This window comes from Panicum virgatum, chromosome 7N (assembly GCF_016808335.1).
Source record: "Panicum virgatum strain AP13 chromosome 7N, P.virgatum_v5, whole genome shotgun sequence".
In the NCBI taxonomy this organism is placed as follows: Eukaryota; Viridiplantae; Streptophyta; class Magnoliopsida; order Poales; family Poaceae; genus Panicum; species Panicum virgatum.
The window spans coordinates 8588001-8612729 of NC_053151.1; the positions used below are offsets into that span (position 1 = coordinate 8588001).

The following is a 24729-nucleotide window of genomic DNA, read 5'->3' on the forward strand; positions in this document are numbered from 1 at the left end:
CGTGTGTCTGCGCCTGCGGACACGTGGCGGCTCCGGACCCCCCAGGCGGGGTTTCTGTTCCCTCCTTGCTGAGGGGTCCGGATGGTATATGGGGGCCCGGGACCCCGTGGGAGGTCCGGGGCCCCCGGCTGTTTGGCTGAGCGCTCCCTTCTTCAGGACACGTGGTGACACCGGACCCGTCCCCGAGCGGGATGCGGGTCCGGGACTGTTGGTCCAGTGAGAAGGGGTCGGACCCCAGGGGGTCCGGCTGCTCATCTTCTTAGGGCGTAGTTACGGATAACTATGCGAGTCTTGACACAGCAAGAGGGGGTACCCTAGTCCAGAGGTACCGACACACGTCATGGCCTCGCTAACCAGCAGCGGCATATGCCACTTTCCTGCCCCGTGTACAGCCCTGCCGAACGCGGAAGCGAGGGAGGAGGGGGAGAACGGCTCAATCTGCTGGGGTTGGAGAAGACGGAGCAAGGGGCGGCGCTCCAGCAACGAACTCTACCACTTGGAGTTGGAGTCAGTGCAGTCCAAGTAAAAAGAGACTTGGACAAGAATGTAAATTCCGGTACCTTTCTATTAAAATTAAATATTATAATAGGTCCAATGTTCTGCATCAAATTAATACTCTTTGTTGGTATCTTTTAGAAAAATGTTATTTTTTAGTGTCTTGTAGAAAAAAAACCAGCTTTGAATTTTACCCTAAATACAACATGGCAGCAAGATGACAACACGCCATCTATCCGTGCAACCGAGCACCAGATTTTTCACGCCAGCACAAAGCAATGGGATGAAGCATAAACTACTCTGATACGTTACTGGTGCTAATGAGATTACATTTTTCTCTACACGAATTCTAGCTTATAAGTTAAACATAACATGGTAGCAAGCTGAGCACGGGGGGTTATAACCAAACCCATGCTTGACCCAAAAGCTACATACACACCGTACCACTGGATTTTTACAAGGCGGATTAGTACAACTAGAAAAGTCACCCTACATCATATATATACTTCTAGATAGAAGGTTGGATCAGCACAGCATCTAGGGTTCAAGGGTGCCTCAGCTGCCGAACCAGGGCTACTGGCAGTCGAGCCTCAGGAGCCCAACGCTGGTTTATTCTGGATGCAGCAGCAGCCATTCGAGAAGCCATTATCGCATTCCGCTCCAGCAAAAGCTTCTTACGCATTTTCTCTGTCAATTCTCTCGATCGCAGGACCAGATTTTCAACTTCAGCGAGAAACGACATTTTAGTTTCCATCTTCTGAAACTGCATGAGACAGTATGTCAGGTAAGGCAACACACACAACATTTCAGAAACAAAGAACTTGTATAAATATTTTCTAACTTCCCTAGCCTAACTGAAAAAAAAAGTGATATTGGAGTCTGAAAACTTTCTTCTTAACATAAACAGCATAGAATCATTGGCACATCAATTACCTGCTTTTCGATCACAAGTTCAGCTAGTTGCCGGATATGACCTTCCTCCTGCTCCACGAAGAACTTAGCCTTCACTGCAGCTGCTGAAATCGCAGTAACTGCAGCTCGCTGTAGCCTTATTATGGGATCAGCAGCAGCAGCAGCAATGTTTTTGTTGCTGTTAGGTTCTGTGATCATACATGAGCAAAATTATTCCTACATCATAGGTACTAATTTTACAAATTGTACTGCCAATAAATGATCAGAAAACTAAGCTGCATTTAAAGGTCACTTTTCATATAATTTAATAACTGAAATACCATCCCTATGCTACATGCCTACATAATATAGGGCCTCTTATGCAACACGAGAGTCAAACTCTGTAAGTGCTGATTGTTCAGTTATGCAACTTTGATATGTCAATTTTTTCACACACAGACACACACACCAGAACCATTACATTCTGCAATTGAGATAAGTTCCATTCACATGATAATAAGTTGTAGTCACTAGTAATCCATCACAAATGTCATCAATAGTCAAAGTTTATTTTGTGAAGACTATCTATAGGACCGGGCTGCCTATTAATGACACAGAGGGAGTAAATAAGCACAAGCTACTACAATAAAATAAAAAACTGGGGGCAAAATTTATCTTATTATTTCTTAAGTGTGTGTGTAGTGGGGTTCTTGAGCGGGTCGATAATGTAAAGAGGGGTAGAGGTAGACCTAAACTGACGTGGGATAAGTCGGTTAAGAGAGACCTTAAGGATTGGAATATATCTAAAGAGATAGCTTTGGATAGGAGCGCTTGGAGACTAGCTATCAATGTGCCTGAACCTTGAACTTATTTCTTTCGGGTTTCCTCTCTAGCCTACCCCAACTTGCTTGGGAAAAAAAGGCTATGTTGTTGTTGTGTGTGTCTGTTTCGAAGTTTGTGTGTGTGGGTTGGTTTTGTTTCTGTTGGGGCTCTTTTACCCCTTTCATCTTCTTAATATAAATATACACATCTCTCCCACATGTTCAAGTAAAAAAGATTTTTCTAATCATATATTTTAGATAGATAACCACAATTTTCCATTGAAAAATTGAAGCTGGCCAGTTTCTTAATCCTGGATGGGGCCAGGAAATCTGATGACTGGTCGATAGCCCCAGTTCCAGGAGTTCAGAACCCTGGGACTGAGGCACATTCCTCAATGGTGTGCAATGAAAATAATAATGTATGAGGCCGAATTAAGTACCTTCAGTGTTGCCACTTCCTGTTTGGTTAGACTTGTGTTGTTGCATGCTAGACGAGGCCATAGGTGCACATTCAATCTCCTTTGGCACTACCCTCCCTTGTGAAGGTGAGTCATCATCTGGCAATTCTTTAGAACTTAATTTTTCCCCTTCTAACTGTTCACGGTTGGTTGTGGCATTTGCACTTGCTGCACTGGCTTCTTGGGAAGTTACAGAACCAGGTTCATTTGTATTATTTGAAGCAGCAGAACCAGGAATGGTATTACACCCATCTCTCATCTTATCAGATGCAGCAGTTGGATTATCCGGATCCTTTGTGCTGTTGGATTTGACCTCTGCTTGGGGACCTTCAACAAATGACTCCTCTGTGTTGGATAATTCCAGACACTCCTTCGGTGAGGCATCCTCCTTTTCCAGAGTTAAAGCACTTTCTTCCCTTTTACTGCTATCTTTATCAGTATCATTTACATTTTGAGTACCATCAGCGCCTCCTTGGCACTCACCGCCTGTGCAAGAGCTACAAGTTCCAATATTTATAAGTAAAATTTGGCACTTGCAGGTCAACACTAAACAAGAGTCCTAGGATAAGCTACGCTACCTGTAATTGGAAGTCAGATCTTTGAGGTTACTCGGTGGATCTGGAAGAATAAAACAGTGCCCAGTTGCCAATTGGAGAGCAGGAGAAATTGCTGATATAGCTCTCAATGAACTACAACATGAAGTAACAGCATCATCACGTTCCACAAGAGAAGCCAAAAATCCAGCCTGCAGGTTATTTATCCAAACATCAAAGGGCACTCTTGTTATGTAAGTAATAAAAAAAAATAATTCAGAAGCATCTACTCACTAGTGCCATCACAGAATTTCCTGCTTCAGCAAATGAACCCAAGTCATCTTTACCCGGAAAGTGGCCAACAGCTTCAAAAGTAGATCTCAGGACACCAGAAACAAAGTCGGATGCCTGCTCCTCAGATACATCAGCATCAGTAGATTTTTTCTTATTTGCAGGATCCATCAATGAAGATTTGTTTGATTCATCAACTATGGAAGATGAAACAAGATCATTATCACCTAAATTCATGGTATTCACTTTAGCAGAGACACTTTGGTCAGCGATTTTTGTTCCGGTTTCTGAAGAATTAGCATTTGCTTTCTTGCAAGTGTTTTCATCAGCGCTCTCTTTTCCTTCTGCATTGTCACCTACATCCATATCCTCAGGTACACCCAAAGTGCCAGTTTCTGCTGAATCCTGTTCTGTGATCTTCTGAGGTGTTTCATTGATATCTTCACCATCTAGAAAGGAATCGAAAATTGGCATCTGGAGGAAGTACAGCATGCACTGTTCTTTTGTTTTTGTAGCAACATGCTCAGCAATCTCATCCCATTCTTTTCCTTTAAAAATTTCCAAAGCTTCCAAAAGAAGCAATGTCTCCTGGTCAGTCCAGTTAGAACCACCGGAGCCAGGAACCTCTGCATATTCCATAAGGATGAAATCAGCTTTTGACATGCCTTCATCAAACTTTCCTTCATTGTAGCAATCAGAACACAAATCAAAGTCTACCTGGAAAGGATGAATATAAGGTTAATCAGCATTAGCACCCCCCCCAAAAAAAATAATAACTATCAGAGTTCCGGAATGATAATTAAGTAATTTTTGTGACAGGGTAAAGATGCCACAGTAAGATGGTGATACCAGCATGGTCAGAGTTACCTAAAATATGCACGGATTGAAACAAATAAGTGAATATACTGTACCATTGTAATTAAAATGATCACGCTATATATGAGGTTAAGCTGCTTCATACAAAGCTAAAGGTCGCCCTTTTTGCGTACAAGTGTGCAGCACTCATAATGCACAAGACAAAGTATGACTCCCAGTTGCATAGAATTTGTGTGACTATGAACATATCATTTCTTAACCAAAACAATAAGTTGGTGAACCAATTGGGAGAAGTTACACAGCTGGAGCTTTGCGTAAGCATGCATAACTTCTTACTAAAGCATAATGAAATTTGAATCAGCCAATTATATATGCCACATAAAATGATCGAAAAAGGCACCAGGCATTAGGCAGGCGATGGGGTGAAACCTAGCACTTAATCATCAATTAGGCATGACAGGTGGCCATTAGGTACAGTGTTGTGAGTGTGAAGCAGGGCCCAGGGACAACCCAGCGCTCCCCACATGTGCAACACAGGAGATAGGATTAGGCCTTATCCAAGCTAGTTAGATAAGAATATTGTTAGTGTGTTAAATCTATTGTTAGGATTTAGAAATTGTGCAGGTGTGCAGACCTAGCTCTATAAAGGCAGAGGCATGGTGCTGTATTAAGGGGAATAAATATGCAAGATGAATTAGTCCAAGTCTCCCCAATAGTCTAATCCCTCCCCTCGTAGCCGATGGCTGCCCAGCTATCCTCCCAGTGGTGTTTACCCCTAATGATCCTAGGATCATAGCGCAGTGGGTGGGAGGGTGATGTGTAGTGACTAGAAGCCACCTAGGCAAACTAGATGGTTGATTTTTGAAATAGAGGGTAAAGGATCTGGGCGCATCTTGCGACTTGGCTGAGCTCCTCACTCGACAGGTGAGGGTCCACCATGGCAACAAACTAACGTCCCAAAATGCAGGATGTTAATAATCCCAGAATGTTGGGAGGTGTTGAATAAACAGGATGTGAGCATTTCCAACATAAGGAAAATGCCATCAGTCCCACTCCTTGCAAGGATCAAGGATGAAGGAAGAACTTGGGCCCTACCAGAGAAAGGTAACTTGCATGTGTATTGCAGTGAGCGTAGGCTTTTGTCTGGACATGGACATTTTTTGTTTTCACGCCTGTCTTAGCATGACTTATCCATATAATTGGCAGCTCTACTGCCGGTTCATTGAAAAAAAAGTAGACATATAGATATAGTGGGATACAAGGAAACAAAAACTATCCCAGTTCTGGACCTCATTTCCTTGCTCCAATGCATGGAGTGATTCCTACTGGAAAGTGTGCTAGATTGTTTGTGCATCCTTATTTTCCTCAAATAGTACAAATTGCAAATGCAGATTATATGTCAAGGTCTGCTGGCCAACCAGATGTATCGCCCAAAGAACAGCACATCAGGAACAGCAGATAAATCGTTTTCTGTTTAGGTTGATTTGTTAGTTGGATTCAGTCAATTATCAATTAGCTAAAAATGTACCTAGTAGTTGATTAGTTCAATATTTTTCAAAAAGCACAAACTGGGCCGACGTAGGAGGAACAATGTGGCATTTGTAAATAGGAAGAAATTGGCACCCAAATTCATCTCGAAAGCTCAATATTTTTAGAGTTAGGGACTCAAGAATATATACATGAGGAGGTCATCATATATGAGGAAGCAAGAACCAAAAGTATGTATCCCATCACTGCACATATATCCCATTCGACTCTATCTACTGACCTATGTTTCTCCCTGTTGTCCTGCACCCTCATATATATAGTTCTCCTGTCTCCAAAGCTCATAACAATGTACAACTAACATTTCAGTACTCAGCAAAATGAATTCTGAAACATTTTTAGATAAAACGATAAACAGAACAGCACATAGTGATGCAAATCCTTCTGTTGGAACAGTGAAACTGACCTGAGTCCTACAATGATAGCGCTTTCTGGAACAATCAACTGAGCAGGAGTTGCAATGATACTCAACAGAAGACTCAGCTGCAGTTATCGCATCTTCAGCTAGTTTAGGCTGAGAAAGGAAGCTAGTAAACTGAACTGGGGCTATGATTTCAGCTTTCTTTGAAACAGGTACCAGATATGAATGAACTGTTTCAAACTGAAATAGCTTCTCAATCAGAGAAATTTCCTCCGCTGTATCAGCACTACTTTTGCTCTCAATTAGCTTGCAGTCCTGTGCAACTGGTGGACAAGGATGGAAATTAACCAAGCCCCAGTGAGCCAGGAACTCCAAGATTTCCAGACGAGCATCCATCTCCCCAATAGACAACTCAGACAAATCTGTTTTCTCCAGATGCACTTCAGGATTAAAGTGAAATTTTCTCATGATTGAATTCCTAATTCCCAAGTATATCTCGGGTGTCCTTCTCTCTGATTTCCCATCAAAAAATGTAGCCAACATTTGCTTCTCAATTGGGTGAATTTCCTTCCATGAAAACCATCCTTCAGAAAATAGCAACAAGTAAAGAAGACAAACAATAAATAATACAGACATACAGAATAGCTAATCATGTCTACTAGTAAGAGCAACTGAATTCTAGTACATATGAGCTGTGGGCGCTAGGTACTTCCTAATATGCCAGTAATAGGGCTACCACCGGTTTATGCTACTATAATAAATGTCTAATTGGGGGAAAACTGCAAAAGATGCCATGCTTTCATTCCTTTGCATGACGATTAGTTCATCAAGTTGGGAAGGTAACTTGGGCAAGTCATTGTACACAATAAGACTAACTGTAAGCTATAAAGGAAAAGGATGTTAACCCATCCTGTTGTTGTGAGCCGCCCTAATGACCTGTAAGGAGTTGTTATGAGGAGGTTGGTGCAGAAAGTTACTGTTAACAACTTCAAATTGACAACAATGGGTAAGAAAGACAGGAAATTCTTCTATGTATTATAATGTCCAAAGGTATTCGGAAAGGTTGTCATGAAGAGGTAATGAGGTTTCATATTGTCCTATTTCCTAGGAAATCTATTATAAAGTATTTTTGTTTGAAACATATCTGACGGTGAATTGAATGCACCATTGATAGGGATCAATTGCTTAACAATTCCTGTTGGCCTTTCCTTGGAGCACCAGGCAGGCAACAAAAAGTTAAAAAAAGAGAAGAAGAAAAAAAGCACAATTGTTGCAAAGTAATGCAGCAAATAAATTAGGCTGAAAATGACATTATGGAATTAATTCCTTATAACATTATGAGCATGACAATGCATTGGTACATCACTACACAAACAGCCTAAGGAAGTTCCCGTATTCATAGAACAAGTCTTAAAAGTTAAGTATGACATACAGCACATGTCTTGTGGTGTTTATGTCAATATTGTAATTTCCGTACACTGGCTGTATGATGCAAAACATTAATGTACTGGCAGTCATTTATTTGGTGATCACAGATGAACAATTTTAGCCTAATTTCAAAATCTGGAAATAGAGCATAAGCAAGCATTCAGAGAAAGAAGTGAATAAAATAATCTAATAATATGCCTGTTGATTATTGCATCTATACACAAACTGGCATGAGAATGTACCTTCCTAGCAGTGGAACCGCAAATTAACAAACGAGACAATTCCCCGCGCTACCCTGCCCCCTTTTTCCCTCTCTTCCTCCTCGTCTCAGAGGAAGAAGAGGAAATTAAATGTATCACATGACTACTCTTTCATAGGTGAGCCTTACTGGCAAAGGTGAGAACGATGTATTTTAAAGAGCACCGTGCCAAATTGGTAAGCATGATTGCATGTTTGTAACTGATGCATGTTAAAAATTTAAAAACTAGAACTGGCTAATCGTGGACAGTGTTAGCCTAAATGGTAAACGCTAAAAAGTCAGTCACCTATTGTTTAGCTATTTATTCGTACTAAATAGCCATTTAAACAAGTTAAACGGTCATTAAATGGGATAAAGGGCTGATTAAACGGACAAGGCTAGCAACTATGTAGCATTTACACGGTGTGTAAATGGGCTAAACGGTCGTGTAGGCGAATAGTGATCATGGGTCAAGGCTCAGATATGGAGCAACTGTATTCTTGTATATAAGAACTGTGATAGCCTGCTAGTTCATGTAATCGAAAAGGAGCAGTAGACAATCAACAAGAACATCAAAGGTGCAGGAAAAAAAGGAGACACGAGTGTTGCAAAGTAATAAGCAGCAGTTTTAATTGGCTAAGACTATGCAGTTAATTTCAAATAAACAATTTAACATGACATTGCATTGGGGCAAAAGTACCAGTATTTTTTGTATGTACTGATACCTCAAAGATAGCCTGTGGAAGTGGCAATATTCGGAAAAAAAACAGCTCTCAAAAGATATGTATGACCTGCAAGATGTCTTGCAGCTCATACTTATCTTTTGGTAGCTGTTTTCGTGAATATGGTGATTTCCATATGCTAGCTATATCATGCACAACATGAATGCACTGATGGCACTGTGCATATGCCCTGAAAATTATTTACTTGGTATTAAAATGCAGAAGACCAATTTTAGCCTAATTTATATTGTTGGAGAAAAAAGGGGTATAAGTGAGCATTCGGAGAAATATCAGCACGGTAACAAATTGAGATAAAATCATATGTTTGTTCATTAGTGCATTCATACCCAAACTGGCATAAAAATGTAGCTACTAGTAGTTCAACCAAAACTAGACGCCAGAACAAAATGTGCCTCCTTGCAAGCATTTAAACAAACATGCCACCTTCGTAGGGTGAAAAACCCTAACTCAAATTAAATACCAGCATACCAATTTGACCAATCAGAGAAAGAACGGCGTCCCATTTCAATGTACACTGTTCGCATGCGGGGGGCTTACCGGCGAAGGTGGGGACCACGTGGACGCCGGCGCCGCGGGACAGGACGGCCTCGATCTCCTGCTCAAGCGACGCCCTGGGCGGCGACGGCGACGGCGACGGCGACGGCGCCTGCGCCTCCTCCTCCTCCTCCTCCTGCTGCTCGCGCGGCGGATTCACGGAGCGGCGCGGCGCTTTCTTCCGAGCGGGCTTGCGCCGCGACTTGCTGGCGGCAGGGCGGCTGCGCGGTGAAGGCGGCGGCGGCGGCGGAGGCGGGAGGGGCGGCGGGTCGACGCGGGCGCGCTCCCAGGCCTGGCGCTTCGGCGGTGGGGACGCGGGGAGTGCCGCGGATGCGACCCTCTCCTTGCGCTTGGTCGCCACCCCGCGCGCGCGCGGCGTGGCGGTCGGCGGCGGCGAGGGTTTGGGCTCCATGCCGAAACGAGGAAGCGAGGGAGTGACGAGTGAGAGACTGGAGTGATGAGCCGTTAGATGGGGACTTTTGGGGTAAGCGTGTTTGGGTTCGTTTAGCAGGCCCATGTGGGAGGCAGGGCGCTCGCCTCAAGCCGCGCAGCAGCCCATTAAGGCATTTGCGGCCCAATTTCTGCCCGTGAAGCTTTCTTCCGCCTTCGTTTCGCAGAAGCAGCTTCTCCTCGAGTGGAGTATCATCGACACAGTTATCTAGACTGAATATAGTATCATAGTGATGACACTCCTCTCATATTTCATGACACTCCTCTATTCATTCTCCTCATACTATTGGTATATGTTAGTAAATTTAATGTCCATGACACTCTTATAACACTCCCACTGAGATTGGCCTCAGCATTCAGCATGGTAATAATATATTCCATCTGTCTTAAAATAAATATAATTTTTAGACCGACATACAAACCAATGCTATGTGTCAAATTATCAAAATATCTCTTGTCTTTTTGTAACGAGTGAATGGGGTATTAGTTATCTTTTATAAGAATATTCCGGAAATTGCCTTATCTTTTATGGTATGTGGGTCAAAATAAGCATTCTTTGGTAGACAAATTTTGAACTCTATAGTTGATTTATTTTGAGACTGAGGGAGTAGTCGGCAACAGTCTATATGCTTTTGCCACATTATATATAGCTAGCTAATAGCCAGCTAGTATAATAGACCTATACTAAATTATTAATGTTTGGACCACCTTACTCTCTCACAAGTTTCTGAAAATCTGTGCATAAGCTAGCTGTAACCTAACAGCCCACCTCTCTTCTCTCTTTTTCTCTCTTCTCCAACTCATCACAAATCTAATGTAGCAGATCTTACATCCTATTTACATTATCTAATCTTATAATACTTGCTCTAAGGTGTTTGAGCCGCAGCCGCTTCTCCTTGCGTCCGAGCCATACTAGGATTAAGTTCGCCGTTTAGGGTTTTGAATTTTCAGGTTGCTAAGGGGCTGATTTCTCCAGTAAGGCTACGAGTGCACAGGGAAGATCTTAGGCAACTTGGGGGCCGGCGGGCGCAGCTATGCATCGCTTGAGGTGATGGTTTGGCAAACCATCACCCGAACCAAATATTTTTCGTAGTTGGGCCGGCTCGTTTATTTGTATAATTGTTGGGCTAAATAGTAGATTGATTGGGTGGATGCATGCAGAAAAAACAACAAAAATGGTGTCACCATATGCATACAAATCCGAAATTAAAAAGATATAAATATTAAATTGGACATCCAAATTAAATTTAAATTGTACCATTATTTTTCTTGTAGTAAGATCTTCAAAATAAGACCACAATTGCCTATATTTGCATAATATTTTTTTAAAAAATATATTTTACTATTACAAAATTAAATTCAAATTCTAGGAATAAATATTTTAACGACACCAACAAATAATTATTTTTGCAAACAAAAAGTTAAACGTCACAAACAAATAAATATATACAATGAACAAAAATATTAAAGAGAGTGAACATTTGACTAGATAGAATAAATAATAGAAAATGAATATTACGAACAAGTAAATCAACATCGTCCAACAATTTAATATACAAAGCGAATAAATAATTTAGTGTTATGAACAAATTAGTTACACACAGACATGAAGAAAAAAATGCTACTTTATCACTGTTATAAAATGAAAAAACAACATCTATGTGATTTAGAAGAAAAATTATATAAGTAAATAAGAGGAATAAATAGAAAATAAAATAGTATGAAACTATAGCAAAATAAAAAGGGAAAGTATTGGAAGAAAACCAAACAAGCAACGGGCGAAAGAAATGAGCTAAAAGAATATGGAATAAAATAAAACAAGTAACGGAAGCAATAGAGGCAAAAAAAAAAGAAATAAAAATAAGAAACGGAAGAACTAGGCTACGAATCCCCGTCTTCTGTTAAACTCAGCAATACTGCTAGCCCAGCATGACACATCAGGGTCCAGCAAGCAGTAGCAAAAAAAAAAGTTAAATACGCTAATGGGCCGCATTTTTCTGTTGGGCCAAATTTACATAAGAAAAAGGCTAAGCTCTTATTGATTGTTGTTCAGGCGATGATGATTTCGTGATCCGTAGCCTGAGCAATATATAGCCATGGCGGGGCGGGGCGGCGACATGGGTTGTGAGCGGGACGGCAGGGTGACACCAGTAGTGAATGGTGGAGGACATCCGGTGAGCGGTATAGGCGGCGAGGGTTACTGTGTGAGTAGCCGACGACCGGTGGTGGCGGCGGGCACTACGGAGGCAAATTTGGGTGGGAGCCGCTGGAGGCAAAGCTGGAGGGCGATGCAGGAGCGAACGACAACGTGAGGAATTTCATGAGTGAGAAGATGATGCACGACACGGCACTATCTGGCACGCCACTACGCTGGCACGACATAGTCGTGTCGTGCCACTTAGTGCCGCCATGTCCAAGTTCAGGCGCTAGCACGACACGACCAAGACTTTAGCCGTGTCGTGCTGTGCTGAGGAGCATGGTAGTGTCAGTGCTGGCACTAGCACGACAGTGCCATAAACCCTCATTCAACTCAGAATTTCATTCACAATCACACAAAGGAACTAACAGATATAGACTTGAACTGAGAAATTGAACATCACACAAAGTCACCAACATGCAAGAGCTAACAAAAGATTAATTTTATTAGGTAGAGGGACAATTGCGCTTCCCACTCCCCCTCCGCACGTGCAGGAGTAAGAACATCCCCATCCTCGACGTCGATGATGTGATCATCAGCGTGACGATGGAACAGAGCTTCGCGGTCCTCACGAAAGTCGTCATCAACATCATCTCTGGACAACCCGCACAAGCGCGGCTCCTCGTTGAAGCCGACCTCAACCGTCTCTTCGTCGGTTCCGGCCATCATCACTCCCCAGTACCCAGGTCCATCAATGGCTACAAAAGAACATAGTTTGGTCAGCTAGAGTAGTAGAGAAGAGAGAGTCCATGGATCTAGGGTTAGGGTTAGATCTAGGGTTAGTCCTACCTTTGCAGCCGAAGCACGCGAGTTGCCAGCGATGACGAGGATAGACGGATCCTGAGGTCGGCAACGATGGAGAAGAATAAGTGGATGACAAGGACATGAGGAAGCTACATCTGATGTGGGAGATCGAGATGAGGGGTCTAGGTAGCGGTGTCGTGTGCTAGTGCCAACCACTAACGACTCAGTGCCTTCGAAGCTTGAGAAGACGAGAGATTTCAAAGAGAGAGAGCCAGATAGGAGAGTAAGCGATGAGCGAGTGGCGGAGGAGGGGGTGAGAAACGATTAGGGTTAGGACTTAGGAGGAGGTGCGGCGACGAGCCTGGAGGGTGGCTTATATACCTCTCCCCTGCAACGGTCAGATCCAACAGTCCAGAGGCGTGGGGAGGGGCATCCAATGGTTGGGGAGGCCACGAGGCTGGCCATCCCGTGCCGCCCCCGTGCCAGCGGGCCACTCCTCGTTCCATCCTATGGCAGCGGTTAGATGTGTCGTGGGAAGATTTGAAGAAGATTTTCATCGATACTTTCAAGGCTCCATTCATCGCCTAGCTACTCGCCACGACCTACGACTGTGTAAACAGGAGCGTGGCGAAGCCCTAAGATCATACATAAAGAGGTTTTTTGACACACGAGCTGCCATCACTAACATAGCAGATGACGATGTGATCGACTGCTTTCACAATGGCCTCACCACGCAGCAATTGTACCGAGACTTCCTGAGGAACAGACCCCGCTCGGTTGTCGCACTACGAGACATGATGCTTGGATTGGCCGATCAGGAAGAACAAGAATGTGATCGCTTCCCCCGCTACGAAGATAACAACCAGAAATGCAATGGAGATCCGCGATCAGACAAAGGCCAACGCAACTTCGACAAGAAGCGCAAGCCAGAAGATACAGTAGCAACAATGGATCGAGGTCAAGAGGCAAGAAGGGAAATCGGCAAGATGATTTCCAAAAACTACTCGCAAGACCTTATCCTCTACATCCTAAAGGAAAGCACACGATCCTCGAGTGCATAAACCTTCGCAAGTCTCTCCAAGAACGTCAGTTGGAAGAAGACAAAAAGAAGAAAGACAAACAAGACGATGAGGACGGCGATAAAGATGGAACCATGGGATTCCAGCAACCTGCCAACAGGGTCAATATGATCTATGGAGGAGACTCTTCCTTCAATAGGAGAAACCAAAAATTGGTTTGGCGAGAAATACAAAAAATGGAACCAGCCGTTCAGAAACCACTGAGGCACAGCGAGACACCAATAACCTTCTCAAGGGAAGACCAATGGACTAGCTTTTCTGAACCTGGAAAATTTCCACTCGTCCTAGACCCGGTGGTGGCAGGCTCCATTCTCACTCGAGTACTCATTGATGGAGGCAGTGACCTAAACCTCATCTTCATGAGTACAATCAGCAAGATGGGACTCGATATCTCCGACAAATTGAAACCAAGCAAGGCACCCTTCTACGGCATCGTGCCAGGGAACGCTTCCTTCCCAGTTGGAACTGTGGTGCTTCCAGTCACTTTAGGTACTCCAGATAACTACCAAACAGAACTCATCAAGTTCAAAGTAGCAGACTTCGAGTCCTCATATCATGCCATACTCGGACGACCAGCTTTGGCCAAATTCATGGCAGTTCCTCACTACGTCTACCTCCTGCTAAAGATGCCGGGAAAGACAGGAGTTCTCAGCTTCCGTGGAGATCTTCAAAGGTCTTTTGAATGTGAAAAAGAAGCTATAACTTATGCTTCTACCAATCGACTACCGGATACCGCAGGAGAAGTACTCGCAACAGCTCAGCAGTACTCAGCATCAGGAACAAAAATCCCTACAAAAAAGATAAATCGCTCTACCCCAAAACCACCCGACAACGTTGGAGTCAAGGCAATCCAACTACAAGAAGACGATCCGTCAAAGACAGCCTTGATTGGGACAGGGCTCACTGACAAATAGGAAAGCGCACTCGTCAACTTTCTTAGGGCCAACCTCGATGTATTTGCATGGAAACCAGCCAATATGCCCGGTGTCCCAAAGGAGTTGATCGAGCACTCCTTAAATGTCAACCCTTCTGCTACCCCCAAGAAACAACGGCTAAGAAGATTCTCAGTAGAGAAGAGAGAAGCCATCAAGAAAGAACTCGCCAAATTACTCGCGGCTGGATTCATCAAAGAAGTTTATCACCCCGAGTAGTTGGCAAATCCAGTACTCATTCTCAAGAAGAACAACCACGAGTGGAGGATGTGCGTCGACTACACTGATCTCAACAAACACTTTCCGAAAGATCCTTTCGGACTCCCTCGAATCGATCAAGTCATCGACTCGACGGCCGGTTGCGTCCTACTATCCTTCCTGGATTGCTACTCGGGTTATCATCAAATAGCCCTCAAGGAAGAAGATCAGATCAAGACTGCGTTCATCACCCCCTTCGGCGCATACGCCTACAAGACCATGTCTTTCGGGTTAAAAAATGCTGGAGCAACCTATCAAAGGGCCATCCAGCTATGCTTCACCAATCAGCTCCACCGCAACGTGGAAGCTTACGTCAATGACGTGGTTGTAAAAACAAAGGAACTCGATTCCTTTATTCCTGACCTAGAAGAAACTTTCAACAGTTTACGAAGCTACAGGTGGAAATTGAACCCGACTAAGTGTGTTTTCGGCGTACCATCCGGAAAACTACTTGGCTTCATTGTTAGCCACAGAGGAATTGAAGCAAACCTAGAAAAGATTAACGCCATCATGAACATGGAAGCTCCGGCCTCTATCAAAGATGTTCAGAAGCTCACTGGATGCATGGCTGCCTTGAACAGATTTCTATCGAGACTCGGCGAAAGAGGACTCCCTTTCTTCAAATTACTGAAAAAGCAAGAGAAATTCAGATGGTCCCAAGAAGCAGCCGAAGCACTCGAAGACTTGAAACAACACCTCCAGTCACCTCTGTCAGACCTGGGGCAACAGGACTGCTCATCACGACGGAATATTCTAGAGTAGGGAGTAGTACATGGTTATGCTCTACCTCTTTTGTGTCTACCCGAATAGGATTAGAACTAGTCGACGGTCTCGGGAACTAGCCGAACCTCTCGGACTAGAATCCTAATAGAACTCGACTAGGACTTCCATGTAACCCTATTCCCCCAGACTATATAAGGGCGAACAGGGACCCCTCCAAAACATCGAACAAGACCTGAGATAATACAAACCACCACACAGGACGTAGGGTATTATGCTCCGGCGGCCCGAACCTGTCTAAATCCTTGTGTTCCTTGCACCATCGCGTTCTAATCTCGGCGAGTCCCTACTCATAACCACTCTCCTCGGGATACCCCTTGGAGAACCCGACGGTAAAACACCGACAGCTGGCGCCCACCGTGGGGCCTCTCGCCAAGGATCATTGTGAGAATTCGATGGCGTCCTTCAAATTCAGCTTCCCGGCGATCGACGCTAGAACGACCTTCGTGTTCAGTTCATTGGTTTACATCGCCAACGGATTAGGAGGCTTTTCGAGCCATCTGATCAACCCCGCGAGCACGGAGATAACCCAGCGAGAACAACTCGGCGAAATCACTTCCGCCAAAATCCTTCTCCCCGAAATTGCTAAGGAAACCGAGAACTTGTCCTTGTCGAGCCCGACACCAACTCTCTTTCCTTTCGGACTGAAGAATTCAGCCGCGTCGTACTCTGCACTCCTTCACTAGAGGGACTAGACTAGGACTCGGACTTCTCCCCTGTTTGACTCCTACCCGGACTCAGACGACGACTTCGGTTTCGACTCGGATTCACTCGGCTGCTGGAACTTGACCATCCTGGCCACACCGTAAAGCCGGGTTGTCTTCTGGAAGGATTCAGAACTTACCAGCACCCCTAATAACACACTGATTGTGGACTGCTTACAGGATTTACCCTTCTAGTCCGGCATACCTCTTTCTCCGATCAGAGGAGAAGAAATTGGCGACACTGCCTTGGTCGATTACAGCATAACTCTTTCAACCCCAGACAGACAGGTGTACGTCTCATTTCACGGAGAAGGGAGTGCACTTGGTTCTTGGGCTGACCAATATGCCAATGAAAACCTAGACCAAATATCAGACGATGAGCTATTAGTCAACGCGCCGCAAGATGAATCCCAACAAGATAGAGAAAGCCGGCGACAATGCAACCGCCGCCGTGCTACTCGCAGAAAAAACACGACTGCTTGAGCTCAGCGCGCTCCAGTTCCACATGGAGCGCGAAACCTACAACAAGACCTAGACGAAGCAGCCGACAATGCTTTCGACAGTCCTCTGATCAACCTGGCTGAAGCAGCTATACTAATGCAAGCCTTGCCAGACACTCCTCAAATTCGTGAAATTCAGCGCTTGACCAGAGATGCCTTGCGTCAGATTGGGAGACAGAACCTGGCTCCATCTGTTTCCCACAACAGCCGGACCCTTGCTAAACAGAAAGGCCATCAGGAAGCAAATCAAGGCAACCACCCACGTGGCCAGCCCCGGCCTAGGTACCAGGATGAGAGCTATCATGCTGGCCCTTCGAGAAGCCATGACCAATACCCTAACGATGCACGGGACATCATCAACGCCAAACATCATGGACGACCTGCGGATGAAACTGATCGATTCCCGGCCTTTAGCCAGAACATAAATTACGCCGAGTACCCGACTGGTTTCAACCCAGTAAACATGCAGAACCTAAAGAAGTACGATGGCAAGCAGGATCCCAGACAATGTCTACGGATTTACTCGACCGCTATCGAAGTAGCAGGAGGCACAAACTCTACTAAAGTCATATATTTCCCGATAGCTCTGGAATCCGCCCCCTTGACGTGGCTCGAGAGCTTGAGACATGACTCGATCCACTCGTGGGAGGACTTGAAAAAGATCTTCATCGACAACTTTCAAGGCTCCATTCATCGCCCAGCCACTCGCCATGACCTACGACTGTGCAAACAGGAGCGAGGCGAAGCCCTGAGATCGTACATAAAGAGATTCTTTGATACCCGAGCCACCATCGCCAACATAGCAGATGACGATGTGATCGACTATTTTCACAATGGCCTCGCTGCGCAACAACTGTACCGAGACTTCAGAAGAAACAGACCTCGCTCGGTTGTAGCATTGTGGGACATGGTGCTTGCATGGGCCGACCAAAAAGAACAAGAACGCGATCGCTTCCCCCGCAGCGAAGATAAGAATCAGAAGCGCAACGGGAACCCGCGATCAGATAAAGGCCAACGCAACTTCGACAAGAAGCGAAAGCCGAAGGATTCAGTGGCTATGATGGAACGGGGACAAAAAGGCAAGAAGGGAAATCAGCAAGACGATTTTCAAAAACTACTCGGAAGACCTTGCCCTCTCCATCCTAAAGGAAAGCACACAATCCTTGAGTGCATTAACCTCCACAAGTCTCTCCAACAACGACAGTTGGAAGAAGACAAAAAGAAGAAAGATAAACAAGATGATGAAGATGGTGACAAAGATGGAACCATGGGATTCCAGCAACCTGCCAACAGGGTCAACATGATCTACGGAGGAGACTCTTGTTTCAACAAGAGAAACCAGAAACTAGTCTGGTGTGAAATACTGAAGATGGAACCAGCCGTCCAAAAACCACTAAGGCACAGCGAAATGCCCATAACTTTCTCAAGAGAAGATCAATGGACCAGCTTTTCCGAACCTGGAAAATTTCCACTCGTCTTGGACCCAGTGGTAGCCGGTTCCATCCTCACTCGGGTACTAATCGACGGAGGTAGTGGCCTAAACCTCATCTTCATGAGTACAATCACCAAGATGGGACTCGATATATCTGACAAATTAAAACCAAGCAAAGCACCCTTCTACGGCATCGTCCCAGGGAACACCTCTTTCCCAATCAGAACCGTAGTGCTCCCAGTCACCTTCGATACACCAGATAACTACCGAACGGAACTCATCAAGTTCGAAGTAGCAGACTTCGAGTCCTCATATCGTGCCATACTTGGAAGGCCAGTCCTGGCCAAATTCATGGCAGTCCCGCACTACGTCTACCTTCTGCTAAATATGCTAGGAAAAACAGGAGTCCTCACCTTCCGCGGAGATCTTCAAAGGTCCTTTGAATATGAAAAGGAAGCTATAACCTATGCTTCCACTAATCGACTTCCAGACAACGCAGGAGAAGTACTAGCAACAGCCCAGCAGTACTCGGCATTAGGATCAGAGATCCCTACAAAGAAGATAAATCACTCTGTTCCAAAGCCACCCGATAACATCGGAGTCAAGGCAATTCAACTACAAGAAGGCGACACCTCAAAGACAGCATTGATCGAGACAGGACTTACTGACAAAGAGGAAAACGCGCTCGTTAACTTCCTTAGGGCCAACCGCGACGTATTTGCATGGAAACCAGCCGATATGCCCGGTGTCCCAAAGGAGTTGATCGAGCATTCCCTGAATGTCAACCCCACTGCCACTCCAACGAAGCAGAGGCTACGAAGATTCTCAGCAGAGAAAAGAGAAGCCCTCAAGAAAGAACTCACCAAGTTACTCGCAGTGGGATTCATCAAAGAAGTTTACCACCCCGAGTGGCTGGCGAATCCTGTACTCGTTCTAAAAAAGAACAACAATTAGTGGAGGATGTGCGTCGACTACATAGACCTCAACAAGCACTGCCCGAAGGACCCCTTCGGACTCCCTCGCATTGACCAAGTCATCGACTCGACGGCTGGATGCGTACTACTATCCTTCCTGGACTGCTACTAGGGCTATCATCAAATAGCCCTCAAGGAAGAAGACCAGATCAAAATGGTGTTCACCACCCCGTTTGGCGCATACGCTTATAAGACCATGTCCTTCGGTCTGAAGAACGCTGGAGCAACTTATCAGCGCGCCATACAGTTATGCTTCACCAACCAGCTCCACCGCAACATGGAAGCCTACGTCGATGACGTGGTCGTAAAAACAAAGGAATTTGACTCCTTTATCCCCGACCTAGAAGAAATCTTCAACAATTTGCGAAGCTTCAGGTGGAAGTTGAACCCAACTAAGTGTGTTTTCGGCGTACCGTCCGGAAAACTACTCGGCTTCATAGTCAGCCACAGAGGAATTGAAGCAAATCTAGAAAAGATCAATGCCATCATGAACATGGAAGCTCTGACCTTTATCAAAGACGTTCAGAAGCTCACCGGATGCATGGCTGCCCTAAACAGATTCTTATCAAGACTCAGAGAAAGAGGCCTTCGTTTTTTTAAGCTGCTCAAGGAACAAGACAAATTCAGATGTCCCACGAAGCAGCCGATGCTCTCGAAGACCTTAAGTAGCACCTCCAGTCTCCTTCCATCCTCACGGCTCCATTGCCAGGAGAGGAATTATTCCTCTATATTGCAGCCACCACACACGTCGTCAGCACGGCAATTGTGGTAGAACGCAAAGAAGATGGTCACGCTTACGGCGTCAAAAGACTAGTCTACTTCATCAGCGAAGTACTCTCTAAATCAAAAGTGCGATACCCACCAATTCATAAACTCCTCTACACAATCTTGATTACTTCAAGGAAGTTGCGACATTACTTCGACGAGTACAAGATATCAGTCATCACGGACTTCCCACTGGGAGATATATTACACAACCGAGACGCGACTGGTCGCATCTCAAAGTGGGCAGTCGAACTAGGGGCACTCGAGCTGAAATTCACGCCAAGAACAGCAATCAAGTCCCAGGCTCTAGTCAATTTCCTGGCTGAATGGAGAGAAAACCAAGTACCTACCCCACCATCCATATCAGATCACTGGACCATGTACTTTGACGGCTCACTGAAATTGGGTGGAGGAGGAGCAGGCGTACTTTTCATCTCTCCAAAAGGCGAGGAACTCAAATATGTTTTCCAAATTCTCTTCGAAGTATCCAACAACGAAGCAGAATATGAAGCCCTCCTACACGGCCTCCGACTGGCCATCTCACTCGGCAACAAGCGGCTACTGGTCTACGGAGACTCCCTCCTTGTGGTCCAACGAGGTAATCAAGGAGTGGGACATCAACAAAGAAACCATGGATGCCTACGTTGCAGAGATCAGAAAACTTGAAAACAAGTTCTCAGGATTGGAAATCCACCACGTCGTCCGCGACAATAATGTGGCAGTAGACGTCCTCTCAAAACTTGGCCCCGACCGAGCGGAAGTCCGTCCAGGAATCTTCGTTCATGAGCTTCATCACCCCTCAATCAACATTTCCACACCAATGGAAGTCGACCCAGTCCCCCAAGAAACCAATCGAGAGGTAATGACAATCGAAGCTGATTGGCGCACTACATTTATTGACTACATCAAGGACAAAGTACTCCCACCGGGAATAAAACAAATGACGCAGAAGCAGTACGCATCGTGCGTCGCAGCAAGAATTACGTCCTTGTCGACAACAAACTCTACAAGCGAGGCGCAGGATCAGGAATCCTCATGAAATGCGTCACAACAGAAGAAGGAAAAGGAATCCTACAAGAAGCTCATGAAGGCACATGTGGAAACCACGCGGCTTCACGAACGCTAGTCGGCAAAATCTTCAGATCAGGATTCTACTGGCCCACAGCATTATCAAATGTAGAACTACTCGTCAAACGATGCCCAGGATGCCAGTACTTCGCCAAACAGCGTCACTTGCCTACTCACAACTTAATAACCATACCTCCATCGTGGCCGTTCGCTTGCAGGAGCCTTGACATGATAGGACCACTCCCAACAGCACTAGGAGGTTTCACACACGTATTGGTAGCAGTTGACAAGTTTACTAAGTGGATTGAAGTCAAGCCAATCAAGAAATTATCATCAGATCGGGCAGTCGAGTTCATAAGTGAAATACTCCACAGATTTGGTTTCCCAAATACAATTATAACCGATCTTGGATCAAACTTCACTTCGCAAGAATTCTGGGATTATTGCGAGAACTCCAGCATTGAGATCAAGTACGTATCTGTTGCACACCCAAGAGCCAACGGCCAAGTGGAACGCATCAACGGAATGATAATTGATCGCTTAAAGAAAAGAATCTTCGATTCCACAAGCAAGAAGGGAGGTAAATGGCTAGCAGATCTACCAATGGTAATCTGGTTGCTACGCACCCAACCTGGCAAGGCCACAGGTCAAACACCTTTCTTCCTGGTATACGGCTCCGAAGCAATACTCCCGGCAGACATCATGCGGAAATCACCTCGACTAGAGATGTATGACTCAGCGGAAGCCAATGGAAGACGACAGCTAGAACTGGACTCACTCGATGAGATGAGATGCAATGCACTGCTACGATCAACCCGATATCTCCAAAACATGCGAAGATATCATGATCGCAACATCCAGACAAGATCTTTCAACATTGGAGACATGGTCCTCCACAAAATTCAAGATGAAACAGGTCTGCATAAACTCAACTCAAGATGGGAAGGACCTTTTATCGTCACTAAAGTCACAGGACCAGGATCCTACCGACTGATCTACGCGGACGGACTAGAAGTCCTCAACTCATGGAACATGGAGCATCTCAGGAAGTTCTATGCATAAGCTGTCAGAGACCACCTCCCGGATTTCAATTTTCAATAAAGAAACATGATCCTTTAGAGTTCAATTCAAATACCCAAGACAGCTTCAGGAGTCGTATCTCCACCGGCTACCTCGAATACCAACATTTCTTTGTTCACTCAAAGTCAAAGGCACGGCGAATCATGTAGTCGGGGCTAAGGAACATGAGCCCTGCGGCTCTAGAGACAAGTTCTCAACCTTCTTCAGGAGTCGTAACTCTATCGGCTACCTCGAATACCAACATTTCTTTGTTCACTCAAAGTCAAAGGCATGACGAATCGAGTAGTCGGGGCTAAGGGACATGAGCCCTGTGGCCCTAGAGACAAGTTCTCTACTTTCTGATGGAGTCGTAACTCCATCAGCTACCTCGATTACCAACCTTTCTTTGTTCACTCAAAGTTAAAGGCACGGCGAATCGAGTAGTCGGGGCTAAGGGACATGAGCCTTGCGGCCCTAGAGACAAGTTCTCTACCTCCTCCAGGAGTCATAACTCCATCGTCTACCTCGAATACCAACCTTTCTTTGTTCACTCAAAGTCAAAGGCACGGCGAATAGAGTAATCGGGGCTAAGGGCCATGAGCCTTGCGGCCCTAGAGACAAGTTCTCTACCCTCTTCAAGAGTCGTAACTCCATTGGCTACCTCGAATACCAACCTTTCTTTGTTCACTCAAAGTCAAAGGCACGACGAATCGAGTAGTCAGGGCTAAGGGCCATGAGCCTTGCGGCCCTAGAGACAATGTCTCTACCTTCTTCAGGAGTCGTAACTCCATCGGCTACCTCAAATACCAATCTTTCTTTGTTCACTCAAAGTCAAAGGCACAACGAATCGAGTAGTTGGGGCTAAGGCATTCTATACCTTCTTCAGAAAATCACACCTCCATCAACTTGTCGATTACTTCAGTACTCGATCTTTGGATGGGACAAGTTCCCTATTTTCCCAAGAGGAATCCTTCGTCCATGAGGCGACAAATTATCGACTACTTCGGTACTCGACCTTCGGAGGGACATGCTCCCCATATCCCAAGAGGATTTTCTCGTCCACGAGGCGACAAATTATCGACTACTACGGTACTTGACTTGCAGAGGGATGTATTCCTCATATCCCAAGATGATTTTCTCGACCACAAGGCGACAAATTATCGACTACTACATTACTCGATCTTCGGATCGGACAAGTTCCCAATTTCCAAAGAGGAATTTCTTCATCCATAAGACGACGAATTATTCGACTACTTCAGTACTCGATCATTGGATGAGACAAGTTCCCTATCTCCCAAGAGGAATTTTTCGTCCATGAGGCGACAAATTGTCGACTACTATGGTAGTCGACCTTCAGAGGGATGTATTCCCTATATCCTAAGAAGATTCTCTCATCCATGAGACGACTATTTCGACTAATCCGATGCTCGATCCTCGGACGGGACCAACTCCCTATCCCCCAAAAAGGAATTCTTTCTCGTCCATGAGATGGCAATTGATTGAGTACTTCGCTACTCAATCCTCGGACGGGACAAGGTCCCTATCCCCAAGGAATTAGTCACCTAAGAAATGACAATTCATCGACTGCTACGCACTCGACTTTCGAAAGATTCAAAACTTCTAAACTCCCAGAAGAAACCCTCCGTCCTCAAAATGATAACTCATCGACTGCGACGGTACCTGACCCAAAACAGACGAGCTCTCAATCAAAGGAATCATCACACGAGAAGACCTACCTGTTACTACGGCACTCGACAAAGAAGATTCATCCACCCACGAGGCAAGAAAAACCTCGACTACTACGATAGTCGAGAAACTATGAGACAAGATCTCCATTTCCTAAAAGGAAACACTCAACTACTATAGCACTCGAAGATGCAACTCAATACAGCCGACGACAAGCTTCGTAAAAAGGCAATCAGTCGAGCAGTTGACAACTCAAGAGAAAAAAGTACTATACATACAAATGATAAAGTACTGCAGTGAACAAGCATCCAGCCAAAAGAAGATTACAACAAATATTCAAGCCTCAGGCGCTGGCTCCAAGCTGCTGATAACCTTATCAGCGATGGGTTTCATCTCCGCGACATATTCAGAGAATCGCTCCTCCGAACAGCCAACGACAACCCCATCGCCAATAAAGGACAAGTTCACGGAAGGGAGAAAAGACTTAACTAATCCTAAGGCATGCACCAAGTAATCCCTAGAAGTGTCGGAAAAGACTATTCTCGCCAGCTTCCTCATCCTCAACCATCCCGACGACTACTTGAGCCGCCGCCTCAAGATCATCTAGCTGCTGAGCCTTCTGATCATGATCAGCCGCCAAGTCTCTGATTTGCTTCATCTCGCTGACCATTTGCTTATCAGCGTCAGCCTTGATCTTGGTCAGCTTCTCCACAACATCTGCGTGATGATACATAATATTGGTCAGATCAATCACCTCATTATCCTTTCGCAACAACAAGCTTTTAAGCTCTGTCAAAGCAAGGAATACATGAGAACACAAGAAAATTACTCGAAGGACAAGCATCAAAGAAGGAAAAGAATACCTTTCTTCTCTTTAGCAGCAGCCTTGACCTTTTCCTGCAGCTTGGAGGCCTTATCCTTCAGAGCAGAATTGTCCCGCTCCAAAG

General features: G+C 45.1%; 1 protein-coding gene across 1 annotated transcript; it reads right to left on the reverse strand.

The window, feature by feature from the left end:
* Window positions 1-774: 774 nt before the first annotated feature.
* On the reverse strand, window positions 775-9601 carry LOC120682062 (SWI/SNF complex subunit SWI3D-like). The gene is made up of 7 exons (XM_039963811.1): window positions 9158-9601; window positions 6257-6795; window positions 3493-4206; window positions 3244-3410; window positions 2648-3162; window positions 1429-1595; window positions 775-1258 (listed from the first exon to the last, which is right to left on the reverse strand). The coding sequence occupies exons 1-7, from the start codon at window positions 9564-9566 to the stop codon at window positions 1040-1042; spliced, it is 2730 nt and encodes a 909-aa protein (XP_039819745.1). The 5' UTR covers window positions 9567-9601; the 3' UTR covers window positions 775-1039.
* Between the last annotated feature and the right edge of the window lie 15128 nt (window positions 9602-24729).